Here is an 18681-nt window from a genome sequence, read left to right as displayed (position 1 = left end):
GAGTCTTGTTATGTTTCTTAGTTATTCAAGGTTAAATAGGAAAATGAGGGAACATATCTGTATCATAATTAACCGTAAATGTGACAAATAAGCATATCATGTGATATTTCAATGTTATATATGACAATTCAATCTTACATGTGATAGTTCCACATTATATGTGATATTTAGATATGATTTGTGATATTTGGGTGTTGTATATTATATTTGGGTGTTGTATGTGATATTTGGGTGTTGCTTGTGACATTTGTTGTTTATACGTGACATTTGGATGTTGTATGTGATATTTGGGTGTTGTATGTGATATTTGGGTGTTGCTTGTGATATTTGTTGTTTGTACGTAACACATTCACTATCAAAAAATTACAGCCAAATATCACATACAATGGATATAAGTCACATCTAATAGAGTCATTCCACATGTGACAAATAAGCATATCATGTGATATTTCAATGTTATATGGGTTGTATATGATATAAGCCACATCTAATAGTCATTCCACATGTGACAAATAAGCATATCATGTAACAAATAAGCACATGTGGAATGACTCTATTAGATGTGACTTATATCTGTTGTATGCGATATTTGGGTATTATTTGTGATATTTATTGTTTATACGTGGCACATTCACTATCAACAAATTACAGTCAAATATCACAAATTGTGTCACTATCAACAAATTACAGTCAAATATCACAAATTACAGCCATGTGTCACGTATAAACAACAAATATCACAAGCAACACCCAGATATCATATACAACACCCAAATATCACAAACAACACCCAAATGTCATGTATAAACAACAAATGTCATAAGCAACACTCAAATATCATATACAACACCCAAATGTCACGTATAAACAACAAATATCACAAGCAATACCCAAATATCACATATAACACCCAAATATCACATACAACACCCAAATATCACAAATCAGATCTAAATATCACATATAAGGTAGAACTGTCACATGTAAGTTTGAATTGTCACATATAATATTGAAATATCACATAATATGTTTATTTGTCACATTTATGGTTAATTGTGATACATATATGTTCCCTCATTTTCCCATTTAAAGTTGAATAACTAAGAAACATAACAATACTCCTAAAGTGAACTCTAATTGGATCAAAATTATCCTTACAAATGATTTCAACTCATCAAACAAAAATACATCAGGAAGTTACAGTCCCAACCCACCATCCTATTTCCTTAGTAGAACCAATCTACAATAATGTGCAGTAAACAATGAACTCAAAACTCAAATCTAAAGCAAACAAATTTCCCTCTTCTTCTTTTTTTTTTGGGTGCACTGAATTAGGTACAAATCTTCGATGTATACTTCATCTCCTACGAGCTGGGGAACCTTGATGTTCTCGTGATCTCGACTGCAGAATTAGAAGCATGAAAAGAGTATTTATTAGTATTAGATATTGTTTGGTTGACAACAAACAATAGAACTGCAGAAGTGCTTAATGGAGTGACCTTTATATTTTCATTGTTAATTTGTTTTCAGACATAGAAATATACTGTAAGTAATTACTATGCGTTTTAAGTTATACCTGGACCCAAAATTAGTGGATTGATTCGGATTGACCCATAGATTGGTTCAAATACAAATTTTATTAGAACATCTTCGTACAAACATGATGATGTTCGGAGTATTTCATTAATTTATGTTGAAAAAAATACCATCATAAAACTGGGGCTTTTCTACAATTTAATTAGTCACAAAAAACAAAGTTTGGTTAAGAGAGTTTCTCACGTTTTCAGCATGAGCCAGTGCCAGAGCCACTTGCTCTTGTCATCAGAATCAGTAACAGAGAGCTCCCTTGGGTGCAAAACGACGCCTTGGAAGCCAGTCCTCTCAATCCAAGAGGTCTACAAAAAGAAATAGCTAAGGAAACTAAAAATTTGCAAGAAATTTGTATATGTATGAAAATGAATTTATGTTAAGTAGACAAAAGAATGCACTTTGAACTTACAGTTCTATTAAGCTGGGATCCCAACCGAGGAAGGGGTCGGGGAGGAGGGGGAAGGGGAAGGGGGAGGAGGAGAGGATGTGGCGGAGGAGGGAGGAGGAGGGGAGAGGAAGGGGGAGGAGGCTGCGGCGTCGGTGGTGGTGGGGGAGGGAGAGGTCTTGAGCCAGATTAGATCAGCTTGAGGATGAAAGGGATTAAGTTTTAAATGGGGAAGAAGGGTAATTTGGGAATGAATTTCTTGGGCTGTGGGAAGAAGGGGTTGGTTGCACTTATGTTTCAATTTAAGGGCTTGGGGGTTATGATTTTTGGGCTGGGGAGGAGGATGCATTGACCAACTTTTTTGGGTTCCTCCAAGCAATTTTCCCTTAAAAAATAAAAAACTTTTTATAAAATAATTAACAAAATCGATTTTTTTGTTAAATAATTAGCAAAATTGACTATTTTTTTGGCTAACTTATCAAGGCTAGCAAAAAAGAGGTTGATTTTGCTAAATTTGGTGTTAAAATTATATATGACTGGTGGTCATGTGTGCTCACACGAGATAACCCACTTGAGGATGAGCCGTTGTACTTGTGTTAAACAGAAACCACCTCTATCTCAATACAACTAAGCAGCTATTCTTGTCAAAGTCTACCATGCAATAAAACAAACTAGCTGCAAGTAAACCATAATTATAGGTTTTCTTTCAATTTCAAGAAGATTTGAGTCAAATCAACCTATGATTAAGAACCCTAAACTTGCATTCAATTAAAACTCTAAAAGAGGAAACTAAGACATACATCGAAGGGGCCCAGGACCGCCATCAGAATTGAAGGAATTGAAAATTTTTCCCGCCAAAGCGATTGTTTTAGTTGGCGGTGGCTTCGGCTCTAAAACCCCTCCCTTTCGTCTTTTTTGGACACACTACAGGGTTCACCGGCGGTGGGATTGATTGCGGATCTCAGCCTAGTGGCGATTGTTGGTCTCTTTATTTTGATGATGTTTAACAAACAATTTACCACTAATGTTGTTTGTCTAGCATTTGTGTTTATTTATTTATTATAGACAAACAACAAGTTGGAGGATGGATGGAATTGCGCATTCACGATCATATCCAATGGAGGTTGGCGGAATTGTGGTATAAAGCCTACGCAATTCAAAATTCAAGATCCAAGTTCAAGCTTCATCCGCAAGTGTACCAAGATAGAGCTTCGTTGAAGATCACAAGCTTGGGTATAATTTAGTTTAGGTTTTATATTATATGTGTTAGTACCTTAAGCTCAATCATATATACACACACATTTTAGTTTTGGTTTCTATGTATATATATAGTTATATATATACATACATGATTTTTATCGTTTTCATATTTATAAATATGAAATTACATTTTTCATATTTGTTATTGTGTTTTGGTTTAGCTACATAGATATGAAACTGAAGGATATCGTGCTATGTCTACATGCATAATACACAGCGGAAGACATGTATGTACAAAAAATACTAAGCATGTAGAGAGCATGAAATATTCATATGGATCGTCTAATTAAATCTAACATGATCCTTATTATTAAGTGAGCATACAAGAGTTAGAAAGTCATACTTTCGTAGCGTGATTCGATGGAAGATCGAATAACCCCTAGCTCTTGCTCCTTGTAGTAGAAAATCTCCTTGTAGTGGATCTCCAAGTCTTCAAGTGAGCATGATAAAATTGGAGTCTTCTTAAGACACAAGGCAAGATATCCACCCCGGGGTTCTTAAAATCCTACTACTTCCTCTTACTCAAAGATTGCTAAAGTTTAGTAAGAGGTATAGCTCTCTTTCTTATTCTTATGGAAATTTAATTTTCATTAGCCTTTTATGAAGAGAGAGAGCTCATATTTATAGAGTGAAATGTATTCATGACATGAATGACTCATCCTATGAGTCATGCAATGAATCATCAAATATCAATGATTAATCTAGTGAGTCATGCAATGAATCATCTCATGAATCATTACATTTCAAAATAATATGCTAATAAACCATGTGCTCAAACCATACTACTAAATGACTCATCTCATGACTCATTATACATGGTATGTGTATTTCATAAATGAAAATACCAAATTATTATCACTAATACAGTATTTCATAAATACGGTATATAGTATTATTCCAATCTTTAACTAATTAGTCACTATATGACCAAATAAATCAAGAGTTAACCAAAAGTCAATTGTTGACCAAAAAGTCAACTGTTGACCAAAAAGTTAACTTTATGGGAAAAATACTGGAATTCATTTCCTAAGCACATAGCATTCCGATTTCACCGATATACATAACCGTTTATGTGTATCCGAAAAAAAAATCATATATGCGTATCAATCATACGCATCACTCCATAAATTGTGTTTCATAGGATTCAAGTACGCGCTTGGTGTGATTCTAGGGCCCAACTTAAAAAACTCGGTAGTGGATCGTATCCATAAGTACAACAGAGGTGCTAGCTACACATGAAGACCACCCAGGTATAAGTTGTGATAAAGTTCTGCAAGATGCTTATCCAATTTTATCAGGACCACTCAATGATAATACCGTACAGTCCGGTCTCTTCGTCAAACCATGTCAAACTATTGAGCCTAGGATATGGCAAACTGTCAAACCCTAATAGCTTGATTAGTGTTTATTGATATTAAACTCATAACCTATAAAATCAAACTGACACTCAGTTTATCTTATTCACCTTGGCCAAGGATTTTCAGGCTATAGTTATATCAAACAATCTTATGACATTAACCCCTATACTGGGAGAGACGAATCCCTTCTTGGCATCTCAATATCTACTTATGTCTCAGGATGTACCCAACAAGAACCGTTATGTATAATTCAATAAGAACTGTGGTTAGGTAAAAGTCTAAATACATCTTTACTGACATATAAGATATTGCACTCATGCCTCAGGTCAAGAGACTACTATGTACTATATCACTTGAGAACTTCTATTTGACAGTTAAGTATATTACCAACTAGATGTTCTCGGCGAGTCGTTCAGTCAACTCATTCACTAATGAATCACCTGTATACTGTATATTGATGTCTCACATCAATGATCTAAGAGATAGATCATCTCCTTCAAAAGGAGAAATAAAGCATACACTAGTCTAAACCAAAGTGATGATGTCCTATCTCAACACTTCATCAACTAGGAACATTTTATAATATACGTTACCGACTAATCAGATCTCTTTATTACGATCACTATCCGAAATATCTGATAGTCTAGTATTTATTCTAAGGACATTATCTGTATTTTTAGAACATCAGATAAATCTGACCAAAATAGCATACTATCATTTTGAACAAGGATGTTATATACATATAGGTCCTGTTACAATATACAATAATTACCTGCAGGGCACCTATATCTAACAGAAACAACAAACAAATTTATTTACATTTTTATTTGTTTCATATTCTATTATGTTTCAGAATATATTGCATAGAATATGTAATTTTGTGAAAATATTATATTCTCAGGTTTTGGACTTAACAATAATCATATACATCTTTTATTAAGTCCACAGAATTATTTTGTAATATTTCAAAACATGGTTAAGCTAAAGTGTCAAAACTCATGTGTTTACATTTTTATGTTTTGGACTATTTTGTAAAATGGTGATATTTTTTACTTGGGAGGTTCTTTCTAAAAACCAGTTTTTGTAGCATGTGTATTATCATGTCTATAATCATTTTCCAAAGTTTTAGATTTTTTGGAATTTATTTGATATTTTTAAACAGTGTTTTAAAATCAGAAAACTATTTATAAACCTGAAATTTCATATGTCAGTTTGCGGTCGACCGTCATGGTCGACCGCCCTTGAGTCCAGAGACTCAAGAAGTTTTTTAGAGGCTCCCCCCCCCCCCCCCCCCCCGACCGGATGTTCTCGCGATCGACCGCCACGGTCGACCGGATATTTTTCTGTAGCCAAACCCTGGTCTTTTTGCTGCTCGCGGTCGGCCGCGAGTTTTTCACGGTCGACCGCCGATTGCCCAACGGCTATTTTTGGTACAGAATCAGATTTCTAATTCTTTAGGGTTTTTGGTCTTTTGTTTGGGGTTTTTGCTATTGGTTTCTCTTCCTATATAAACCCCTCAAACCCCTTCTACCAGAAGGAACCCAATGGAAAGTTTTAAAGGAGTTTAAAAGAGTTTTAACAAGGGTTTTAGTTGGGTTTAAAGTTTGTTTGGTTTGTGAAGATTGTTTTACAAGTGGAGAAGATCATCTACATTGATTGAGCCTCGTTTTAATCCACCTCTTCATCTTGTTTTTCAGAGAAGAATTTCTAAACTCTATTTCTAGCTCTTTATTGTTTTGTTCATAATTTATATATTCTAGAATTTAATTGAGTTTAGTTGATTGTTTTTTTCATTGCTTACACACACAACCATTGAGCTTATTGTATTTACATTCATAGTATAATTTGGGTTGTAGGATTGTATCATTGAGAGTGAGCTTACATTGAGTTCTCATCTATTGTAGAGAACAACTCATTTGTTATATTATGAGATTGTAAGGTTTTCGGTGAGCTAGAAAACTGAGTGTGTTGTTGTAAAGTTTTTGGTAAGCTAGAAAATCTAGTGAGAGTGTGAGGTGTGTGTTTTTGTCAAAAGTTGGTCTCGTTGTGGAATTCATTATATCTTCGATCGATTAAAATAAATTCAGAGGAGATAGCCTTTTTATAAGACTTCTTTTGCACAACAAAATGAAAATTACAACTTTTTAGAAACAAACGCAGGATCGTTGTTTGGATCGGTGCTTGCGTGGGATCTTTGCCTGTGCCGGGAGCGCTTTGACTCGTGGACCACCAAATCACAGATTCTGATTGAACCGTGAGGGGTTTAATGATTCTTCCTTCGTTTATCGAAGTAAGAATTTGAAGCGAATATCTTATCGATGTAAGATATTCACTCTTCTAAAGATCAAGTCAGAGCTTAGATCTCTAGGAATCGCCAAAAGCTTCTTGAAGATGTTTGTGAAGAAGGAAGACTCTCTCTTTTGCTCTAATTCACCAAAAGCTTAAGCGGACGAATAATCACTTCCGAGACAGTGTTTGCTGTCTCGGCGGTCGAGACAGCAAAGACTGTCTCGGGTTCCGAGACAGTAAACACTGTCTCGGGTTCCGAGACAGTAAATGCTGTCTCGGAAATCCTCAACCGCCCAGCAGTTTTCTTGTAACTGCCTTCCCACGTTTTATAACTCTGTTATTTTGGCAGTTATCAACGTGATTCTCGCCCACGACGTTTCCCACGTTCTTGAACAGTTAGTGGCCACGTGTCGGCGGTTACAAAATGGTTTCTGACTTCTTTGAGAGCTGTCTCGCGGGCGAGACAGGGAATATTATCTCGCGGGCGAGACAGGAAATGATGTCTCGTGGGCGAGACAGGGAATGCTATCTCGCGGGTGAGACCGAGAATGCTGTCTCGCATGGCGAGACAGAGAATACTATCTCGCCTGGCGAGACAGAGAATGTTGTCTCGCCCTGCGACGACCAGTAACAATTGTCTCGACCTGGCGAGCAGAGCAATACTGTCTCCGCCCTGCCCGAACAGTAAGCTGTTCGCCGCGAGACAGCCCATACTTGTGTTCTTCTGCCTTTTTTGGATGATCTCCTTTTTGAGCTATATTTGGATATCTTTCAGCATTTTTTGACGCCTACAGTGTGAACGTTGATCGGTGAGCATTGAAAACCGACACTGTAAGGTGTAAACATTATTCATGTAAGCGTAGAAAACCCGGTTGTGATAGTGGAGATCTCCTCGAGGTGAGGAGCGGAGACGTAGGTCGTGGGGACTGAACTCCGTGAACATATCATTTGTTTGAGATTGCATTGGCGCACTTATTTTCATGTTCATATTATTGTGTATTGCTCTTTGTTTATTTAACCCACTATCTAGTTTATGTTTATTTCACCCTTGCATTAGTTTATATATCATTGCATATATTTCATAATATACCTCTTTGCTAGGTTATATCTCTTTGTTCATATTGTATATTCTTGCTCATATCATATTATATATCTATCTTGCAAGAATAATATTTGAATTAGTTTTAATTGGTATAAAATCGGATTAGATTAGCATAAGACCCTAATCACCCCCTCTAGGGTCTAACAGCGATTAAGTCGGCGTCCACGTCAGCGACGACATCCTTGTCCATGAGATCATTCTTGTTGGGCTCGAAAACGACCACCTCCACATCAGCCCTATTTGCTACCACGCCCCAACCAACTCCATTTCTCCTCCATTTGTTGGTTCATTTGTGCCGACTTGTAGGGAAGGCAGCGCTTGAGCCTTGTGAGGGCGAAAAGGTTTAACACACGTGTGTTATGGTGTTTTTAGTCGCCAAATCATGGCCCCTTGCCAACAATAGGCAAATATCCCCCGTCACGCACCATTCAGCCAACTTGACACTTAGGACAACCAGAGTCCCGACCTAGCCCACTCCCCGAGTCGACATCTGAAAGAACCTTAGAGTGGGGTGAATAGGGTTTATGCTAATCTAATCCGATATTAATGCCAATTAAAACTTATTAACAAATATATCCTAATAAGATTAATACTTAATGAATTATAGCAAGGATATATGATCAAAGGGGCAAATAAATATGAAACAATATAAATACGATAGTGGACACATGAACAATCCAAACATGAAAAAATAATCACGGAGTTTGGTCCTTCCAACCTACGTCTCCGCTCCCCACTCCTGGGGAGAATCCACTATCACAATGGGGTTTCGACGTTCACCCAAAAACGTTTATAATCGGTTTTCAACACTTACCGATAAACGTTTACAACACACACAATGTAAATACACTTTACACCCTCTAAGTGTTAGCCTAGCCCATGTCCTCCTTCTCAAGTGCTCGGATTTATAACCTCTCCCTAGGCTTTACAACCGACGTCACTCCTCTTGGAATCGACCCCGTCTCTCACCAACCACTCCTCTCGGTGTACAAAATCGACCCCGTCTCTCACCAACCACTCCTCTCGGTGTACAAGTGTAATACAATGTGTAACTCACAATAAGGCTCAAATCTCACCAACCACTCCTCTCGGTGTACAAGTGTAATACAATGTGTAACTCACAATAAGGCTCAAATACAAATGATTTGTTCTCTATAATGGATGAGAACACAATGTAGCTCACTCTCACAATATCATAATCCCACAACCCAATATATAATGTATGAAACACTAAAAGCTTAAAATAGGGATGTGTGTGATAAAATAAGTTCAAATAAAATTTAACTCAATTAATAAACTACCAATGATATAAATATGAAAATCAAGAATAAAATGCTAGATAAATGAGTTACGAAAACTTCTCTATAAACACAAAGAGTAGGATGAAAAAGATTGATGATGAATTCCTCAGACGATGATGTAAGCTTCCTCTATGTAAACAAAAACCAAACTTGAAAAGAAACTTAAACGATCTCTTAAACTCTTTAAAACACTTGTTAAAACCCTCTTAGATAAATTTTAAAAGTGAAACAGTAAGGGGTATTTATAGGATGAAAACCAAAGGCCAAAAGCCAAGAAAACCCAGCAAAAAGACAAAAAAAAAAACAGAAATTGGAAAAAAAAACTAGCCGTTATAGGTGTCAGTCAACTGATATTGTTCATCAGTCGACTGATGAGCTGACCGTTACAGGCAACTCACAGCTCATTGGTTAATTGAAGAGCTCATCGGTCAACTGATGACCTCATCAGTCGGCTGATAGTTGATCAGTTGTAAAAACAAAAACTTTTTACAATTCCAGACGAGTTCATCAGTCGACTGATAAGATCCATCAGTCGACTGATAACAGGTTATCAGCCTGAAATGAACAATAAAATTAAATTTTAAACCTCTTTTAAAAATAGCAAATAAATTCCAAAAAAATGTAAACCTTTGAAAATTTTTTATAAATATGAATATGGACATGTTGGAAAATGGATTTTTCAAATTTCTCTTACCATTTGTGAAAACTTAGTAATATTCAAAAATACTAAAATACATGTGTATATAAACATGTTAATTTTGATTTTTAGCTCAAAACAAGTTTTGAAAACTTGTGTAATGTTTTTATGGACTTAATAAAAGATGTTTATAATGTTTGTATAGTCCAAAACATATTAAATTATATTTTGCATAAAAACACCTATGTTTTGAGAAAATTCACAAATATATATGTGTGTAAAATTGAGCTTGTAGAATTTGCACACATTACATATAAAACCTATACTAAGTATACCAAGAGGATATCATATGAAGCTTGATCTTGATAGACTTGATTTGCACAGGCTTCAATATCAGTGTAGCTCATTTTCCTGGGTATGCTAAACAACACAAAACCAGAATATTAAAACCAATATTAGTCATAAATTGTTTGTTAAATCATCATCAAAACAAGAAGACCGACAACATCTCGCTAGGTCGACTCGAATGGCGATACTTGTCGGTCCTCTCATCAAAGACGACTCACTACGAGTCCACTCAACCGGTTAATTAGCTGGCATCTCGTTGGGTTGACTCGAAAGGCGTTACTTCTCGACACCCCTCAATACAAGTTAAAAGGCAACTCTGATCTCGAACCCCTCGCTGACAGCACGTCGACATCACATTAAATGCTTGGCAGACGCCATCATTTTCCCATCCCCGACACTATTTATTACACATCGAACCACGCGGCTCATGCGCCGCCTATCCCATCTCATTAATGTCGAAGTGACAGCGCCCATTCCGTGACCACTCCACAGCTGACACGCGTAAAGTCAGCGCTAACTCAGTCGTCAGCTCAGATTCAGCAGGGAAAGACTAAAATGCCCCTCTTGCATGGTTATAAGAGGGACAACTATTCCCAATGCGAAGGTAAGCAATTTCTCAGATTTTTCTCTCTACTATACTGCATCGGAGAACTCGCACAGTTCACCACTTTCCCACGTAAATACATCTCTGACTTGATCATCGGAGGAACAATGAGGGAACTAGTCCCCATCCTCTTACGAGTTGTTACACATGCAGTGAAGAAGCAGCTCAACTCAAAACCAGATATGAATTTAGAGACCCTACTCAATCTCATCCCCACTAAATTATCTGTGTGATTATTAACATCAACAACGTGACTACTAGTCTTGTGTATTTTCTTGCTTGTGCTTAGGAGGTGATTAGCGACGCTAAACACACATGACTAGTAGTATATGTGTTTTCAACATTAATTTTAGTAAAATCGACCTCTTTTTGGCCAGCCTTGATGAGCTCGCCAAGGCTGGCCAAAAAGAGATCAATTTTGCTAATTATTTAACAAAAGTATCGTCTTTGCTAATTAATTTTCAAAGGGTCTTTTAAAAAAAATTTTCCTTTTAGATATCAATCTCTTTACAATCTCGTATTACAAAATTGGTGCCTCAAATCATTAAAATTACTATGAGGTCCCTCAAATCTTAAGTTATTATGAATTTAGTTCCTAAAATCACTAAAATTATTAGCTGGTTCTCCGGTTCTTGAGTAATCTTAAATTAATCCTCCAACAAAGGATAGAAATAGCAATTAGAGGGGTTACTTTGAAACACGTCATGAGAATTTGAGGATGTAATATCAACTTTAATGTTTTTGGAAACTAATTTCCCCTCAATTGCTACCTCTACACTAATTTCGAAGTAATCTAAGTATCAGGGGGCCTAACAGTAATTTCAAAGATTTGAGAGACTAATTTCATAATAACCTCAGATTGCAGGGATCTGAGAGACTAAATCCAATATAAGACTAATTTCATAATAACCTCAGATTGCAGGGATCTGAGAGACTAAATCCAATATATGAAAGGTGTAAGGCATCTATTTCTCTATAACAATGGGCGGACCCAAGAATTACTATTCATGCTATGTAAATGCTATAGTAATTTATTGTAACATTATTCAAAGAAATATTACGGTAACATAGGGGGATATTGCAGCGGTATTAAAATATACTACTGTAGCAGAGATGAGAGACTATAACGTTTTAAAAAATATCACTATAGTAGTTTAAGAAAAAATACTGTAATATTTTAAAACTAATGTAGCAATAAAAAAATAGGATTACCGTAGCGATTAAAAAAGGAAAGCCATGCTTCCCGCAGGGCACGCACACTAGTTAATATCGAGAACACCCACTTTAGGTGAATTGGGCTGAGGTGGGGTTTTCGGATATTTCGCAAGTGAGTACGACCCGAATATCCGGTAAAACTACATTTCCTTATCGGGTGTGGATCCATATTTCAGCAATCCAATATGAATCCGATCCGTTGACACCCGTTCCCTATAATTAACAGGAAAAGGGGCCAAAAAAGCGCAGAGTTTCTTCTCCGAGCAAAAAACCTCCATCTCAATCCAACCGAGGCGGCCGCCAAAAGAGTAAAAAGATCGAAGATGGAGGGGCAAGATGGTAATCAGAATCAGCACCTGACCCTAGCCAACAAGATCTTCCTCCTCACTCACCCCGACGTCGACGACATCGACAAGGTCCGGATCCGCGATGAGGTCCTCGCCGCCGTCAAATCCGACGGTAAAACCTAAAAACTTTGAAATTTTTATTTCCGGTTACGCCCTCCTCTTGTTCGCCGTATTTACGAGATTGCCACAGACATGGCGTCGCTGTATGAGTCGCTGGCGGCGAGATCGGTGCTGGAGATGGACGCTGGTGTGGTTGAGCCGATGAGGAAGAGGATTGACGAGGAGATCGGGAAGCTCGATGAAAAGTGAGTTCTTTTTCTGCTCCATTTGTGCCCTAGTAGTGGATAGCTTTAGGGTTTCTAATCTTAGATCTGAGGTTTATGCGTGTGAAGTTTGGAGGTATGGATTTTGTTCAGGGATTGGGTGCGGTTGACGTCTTTTAAAACCTAGTTTGTATAAATTAGGGTTTAGTTTGAATATTAAATATGGAACAATTGTAGAAAGTCAGTTCAGAAGGTTTTCAACTGAATAGAATGTTTGGGACGAGCAAATGTCAGATTGGAGTTGGAAATTTGAAGTCTGAACACATTTAAGGATTAATCATGGCTTGATGATTCGTCCAAAGAGTCAAAGACCAGTGAAATTGTTTTGATTGACATCCTTTTCCAATCCAAGTGCGAGTAAAAAGAGTAAACATTACTGTTTTCTTTGGTTGAGTAGCTAATGTATTTCAACGAGGAAGTCACTATATGTCTTATGAATGGTTCAAAACATTAGCTGATCCTAATTCTCGCCATCTTTGCATTGTGCTTCTGCACCTTCTCCAACAAATATCTATAACCCTATCATACCTCCCTTGTGCCTTCGCTCTAATTCACTTCCCATCTTCTTCTCTTTTCTACTCACCTAAATACCAGACTCCCATCAACTTACCATCGGGATCCCCTTCCTCCACATATTAACCAGAGAGCCCAATGATGCCTTCCTCAAATCTTCTACCATCTCTTAAAAAAAAAGATCTTAGCGTTCGAAAATGGCACAAAACAAGAGTGTGGAATGTTGGTTTCAAATTACTCGAGCAACATGAGGCGTATGGATAACCTCTATGTAGTTAAGAATAAGTGGAGCTACTAAGAATAAGTGGAGCTACTAGTTAAGAATAAGTGGAGCTACTGGTAGGCATTGCAATGACAAACTTTGTCAGCATATCCATGTAACCCTGTCATGTTGTTTTTGTGTTTCGCATTTGTTTCAGTACTGCATAGTCTATAATGTGTTTGTTTCAACAATGACTTGAAAAGCCACTATGTCAACTAACCCTTTCTCAACATCTTTGCATTGTGCTTCTGCCCTTCTTCTCCAACAAATCTATAACCCTGGCATACCTCCCTTGTGCCTTCGCTCTAATCCAGTTCCCTATCTTCTTCTCTTCTCTACTCACCTCAAGATCAGAACCCTGCTAACTTACCCTCGAGATCCCCTTCCTTCACATAGTAATCAGAGAGCCCCATCATGCCTTCCTCCAAATCTTCAATCATCTTTAAAAAAAGGAAATCTTAGAGTTGGGTTAGGTAACACACAAAGATGAGAGTGGAGTGTTGGGTTGGAATTTACTTGAGCAGTGGCCTTGAAAAGTTTATTCAAGTGGATTATATTGAATAACATGAGATGCATGGATAAACTCTGCATAGTCAACCAGATATGGATGCTTTAGCAAAATAAGTGGAGCTAGTAGATCTCGCAATGATAATTTTTGAGCTTGTCAGCATATTCATGTATATCCATCACGTGTGTTCCGCATACTAAATCTGTAATGTATTCGATTCAACAATCATCTTGAAAAGTATTTCATTGTATCATATGGAATCATGAGGCAAACAGATGAATCCTGTTTAGCTAACTAAATATGGAGTAGGTTATTTGAATGAGGGTATTTTGACTAGTTGAGATCATGGGTGATGCAATGTTTATCTTGCAGCTTATCTTGATGATCACTTGTTTTTATATTGATAAGTTAGTGTTTTTTTTTTTCAGTTGGCTGTAAAACTATGAGGGGCTATGACACAGCTCATTAAATTAATGTAATATTTTTAAAATTTTACATAGCCTCTCTCTTTTATTCTTAAAATATATTCATAAATGCCCATGATTAAATTTAAGTTATTTTTTATAAAGATTACCATGGTGGATCATATTTTTAACATAAAAAATGTTGTTTCTACTTTCTTTATACGTCTGCCTATGTGTGTATTCCTATTTTTCTTTTTTGTGTAGATATGGAAAAACAGGTTAGAGGGTTCTGACATACCCCTTTAGAATCGGAAAAAAAGATTGTTTTCCATGCTGAAGCAAGGGCACTCTGATAAGAGCGTGACTTTATGATGATATTGATCATTGAGTATGTGTCGATATGCATTTTCGATTTCTTTTTTTCCCCCTGGTGATGGATATTCTCTTAATGCAAAATATAAAACTAGACCTTGCTATTTTGCCATTAAGTCTTCAAGAGGAGAAAAGTGCTCAAAGTTTGTTTTGCATGCTAAAGCAGAAGAAATTATTCATTCGATGGCTGTTTAGGTGATGGAAATGAAGGTTCTGCAGCTTAATTTGGAAACAAAATAGTCGGATTGAGAGGAGGAGGATAAGAGGAAAAGATTTATATGAGCTTGGTGTGTTGACTAACTGCTAGGATCCTGTTCTTTCTTCCATTACAATGCCTTTGTCTTTCATAACATGATGTTCCCAGGAAAGCTGAACCTGTTGGCATACCAGTAAATGTCGAGCTTTGGAATAATATTTGTTGTAGTTGCATTTTAGGCATAGGTTAGAAAAAGAAATTTAATCATCAAACCAGGTCGGGTTGGAATATATTGCTTAAATACCTAAACCTACCTTCACAATATTTTCTTTGGAGAAAAGGCTGATAGTCTTCATACTAAATAAAACATATTAAATTTGATAAGTTCAATAGGCCCAACGGGTGAAATATACCATGTAAACCCAACAGTTGCCCTTGGCTAGTACTTATGCAACAAAACAATGGGGTTGTGAGTCGGAAAACCTTGGATTGAGGTAGTATGGACACTTAAATTGTGCATCCATGTTGAACACATTTTTCAGATTCATGTGCCGAACATAGTACTTCTATTATGAGCGCACTTGGGATATATTGTGCTTCAGTTGGTCTTATCATGTTGCGTCCCTGTCAGTTAGTCCATTTACACTAGATGTTTGTTTGAAAAACAGACTATTCAAATTATTTCAACCATTTTTAACTTAACCTCATATAGATTGTTCATTGTTCTTATTGTTTTTATTATTAGTCTGTTGAGAAGTCAAAACCAACAAAATATCTAGATAAATCTTCCTATGTTTCTGAACCTCTTTAAACCATCTTATCGAAAGATTAGAGAAGGGATAAAATCATAAAAGCCCAAACAAAATCTACAATATGGGTGCAACTTAAGTAATATTATGTTAAACTCAGCCTCTTAAGTTGTTAGGCTCACGGGATGCAGGCTTAAGCTTGCTTAAGAAGGATTGAACATGGTTCAGGCCTGCAGAACAATTCTCTAAATATTCTTAGGTAATGTTACAAAAGGTGCTAGGCGGACTAGGCATTTGAGCCAGCGCCTAGTGCCTAGACTCCTAGGCGTATGCCTAGGCGGCGCCTAGGCGTTTGACTATTTTTAAAATTATTTAATTATAATAATTGATAAAAATATACTAAATAGCCAAAATAACAGCTAACAAGGTTATAAAAAGTACAGTAGATATCCTTGTATGAGTATTATTTGAGTTGAGTTTGGATCCTTAAAAGCCATCTCACCATGGTCGCCTAGAGCCTAGTAAGTTCTCTTTTTTATTTTTTAATTACAATAATTAATGGTAAATATCAATGTAATAGAAAACTTAGGTGTCAGACTAGTGTCTAGGCGGGTTTTGTTCTTCATTTAAGTGGCGGTCGAGGATGTTTTGCTCAAGGTTGGAGAAAGTAGTGGAAGTGTTCATATTTGGAGGTTAAAGAAGTTAGGAGGTTGGAAGATGTGGATGCTATAACATAGAAAATCACGATCAATGCCTAAAGAGTGCAGTCCACATAAGCAGACAATGCTCCCCTAAACACTCCCAAAATATAGGTGGACAACTTAGGTACCGCCTAGGCGCTAGGCTCTAGTTAGGCGACCTAGGTACTGCCTAGGCCTAGGCGTACGTTTAGGCGGACTAGACGGAGGCTTTTTAGAATAATGGTCTTAGGAATCTGTGCTAAGTTGCTATCAAGACCATCATTTGCTTTTAATATATGAGAAGTAATCTTGAGGTGAAATATTCTATTCAGTACATTAATGGTTACTTTTTCTTTTGACGTGTAAGGAATCAAAGCGGCATTTAGATTAGAAATCGAGGATACTACTTTTGCAGCTGAAATCTCGAATAATTTACTTTTTAAGTTTGTTAATACTGCACTGTGTTGATTACACATTTCCTGGATTATGAACTTGAGAAGAATATGGAATTTTAAAAACAAGAACTGGGTCCTGAAGCATGCTACTTTTAGCCTTGAACTCCAGTTGCTACTTGCTAAAAGCTGATATAACCCATGATTCTTGGTAAATTAATTTTGTTTAGTGCTAGTTGTCATCATTACTATAATGCATAATTTTTGTGCTATATTGATTTTCAATTCTAAAATTAGCCCCATTTAAGAGAAATGGTTGCTTCAGAGGGTACTTAATATGATTGGAAACCAGGATCCTTGACGAATTGGAGGTTTTTTTTAATGTATTCTAGTTGCATCTCCAAGCATTTGATATTTGCAGTTAGAATTGGTGGAAGTTGTATATGGGCTGTTGTTCCAGAGGAATTATTGTAGATGATAGCAATTGATTTATTCTGCAAAAATGTGTTTAGGCTTTTTAGAGTTTCTCCTTCATTTGGTTTATCCCTGTGCAATAAAATGTATTATGAAGGTTGCTTAATAAAGGCTGATGTTAGTGCCTCAACTTGAAACTAACCTGAAAATCAACTTTTATTGAGGTCAGGATAGCAGTCAGGCATGTCACGTTTAATTACTCTAGTTCTCATGATTAGCTTTTAGTGGCAAATTTCTTCAACAGCTTATCCATTGGACTGACATATTGTCTGCAATGTCATTCTTTCACTGTGACTTGGTTGCTATATATGTAAATATGAGATACTATCCTGCGTCGTTATGTTAAGGTTAACCATTCTTGAACGTGCTTAACTCTAAAACCAATTTGTAGTTTTATCAGAAGATTCAGAACCAAGACCAGAAGATGATAACCAAATATTGGGTTTCTGCTGATGCTTCTCATTTTCTCTACACGTGCTTGAAACTAATAAATAACAATATAACATTAATGTGAACTTGAATTTTCTGGTTATTTGTTTCTCATCGTCTATTCTGTGTGCTGTACAATCGTAGATAGTGCAAATCCTTCCTTGATTGATTTTTAAGCTATCTGAAGATGGAGACATGATCAAAATTGTACACTCATTCGCTGTGTACTTATTAGTTAAGTCCAATTATATATGACTAAGTAGTGTCTACTCTGATTTTACAGAATTGCTGATGCTGAGGAGAACCTAGGTGAGAGTGAAGTGCGTGAAGCGCATTTAGCTAAGTCCTTGTTTTTCATTCGGATAGGTGACAAGGTAGATTTCTGCCCCCTTCTCAGACTTATTCCAATTTTATCTTGTGGCAAATAGTTTTGGTCGAAATTGTTAGAAATTTTCTGATAACTGCCAAAATTCTTATACAGGAGAAGGCACTTGAGCAGCTTAAAGTAACAGAGGGAAAAACCGTTGCGGTTGGTCAAAAAATGGATTTGGTGTTTTACACGCTACAAGTTGGTTTCTTCTACTTGGACTTTGATCTGATTTCCAAGTGTATTGACAAGGCTAAGAAGTATGTATTGGAATTCTAAACTCTTCTGCTGAGCTTCATGTACTCAATGTTTGCCAATGAGCTTGATGCTTTAACATCAAGGTTTCCAATTTTCTGTTTTGCTACAGGTTATTTGAAGAAGGAGGTGATTGGGAGAGAAAGAATCGGTTGAAAGTGTATGAAGGTCTATATTGCATGTCCACCAGAAACTTTAAGAAAGCAGCCAATCTGTTTTTAGACTCCATATCAACCTTTACAACTTATGAGCTTTTCTCTTATGACAATTTCATCTTCTACACGGTTCTCACAAGCATTATATCATTGGACAGAGTCTCAC

At 36.6% G+C, this 18681-nt stretch overlaps 1 protein-coding gene and 1 long non-coding RNA gene across 2 annotated transcripts in view; one reads left to right on the top strand and one right to left on the bottom strand.

The window, feature by feature from the left end:
• Nucleotides 1346-2026, bottom strand: LOC109829748. Its single transcript, XR_002244127.1, has 3 exons — nucleotides 2000-2026; nucleotides 1780-1895; nucleotides 1346-1402 (listed from the first exon to the last, which is right to left on the bottom strand). It is a non-coding gene; the product is annotated as an uncharacterized LOC109829748 (long non-coding RNA).
• Nucleotides 12329-18681, top strand: part of LOC109830508 (26S proteasome non-ATPase regulatory subunit 6) — a 9961-nt gene continuing 3608 nt past the window's right edge. The window contains exons 1-5 of the mRNA XM_020397776.1: nucleotides 12329-12548; nucleotides 12627-12741; nucleotides 18022-18112; nucleotides 18220-18365; nucleotides 18473-18681. The exon at nucleotides 18473-18681 is cut by the window's right edge and continues 6 nt beyond it. Coding sequence (XP_020253365.1) covers nucleotides 12413-12548; nucleotides 12627-12741; nucleotides 18022-18112; nucleotides 18220-18365; nucleotides 18473-18681 — 697 coding nt within the window. The 5' untranslated portion in view covers nucleotides 12329-12412. The remainder of the gene's footprint in view (nucleotides 12549-12626; nucleotides 12742-18021; nucleotides 18113-18219; nucleotides 18366-18472) is intronic.

This window comes from Asparagus officinalis, chromosome 2 (assembly GCF_001876935.1).
Source record: "Asparagus officinalis chromosome 2, Aspof.V1, whole genome shotgun sequence".
Lineage (NCBI taxonomy): Eukaryota > Viridiplantae > Streptophyta > Magnoliopsida > Asparagales > Asparagaceae > Asparagus > Asparagus officinalis.
This window is presented reverse-complemented; position numbering and strand designations above follow the sequence as displayed.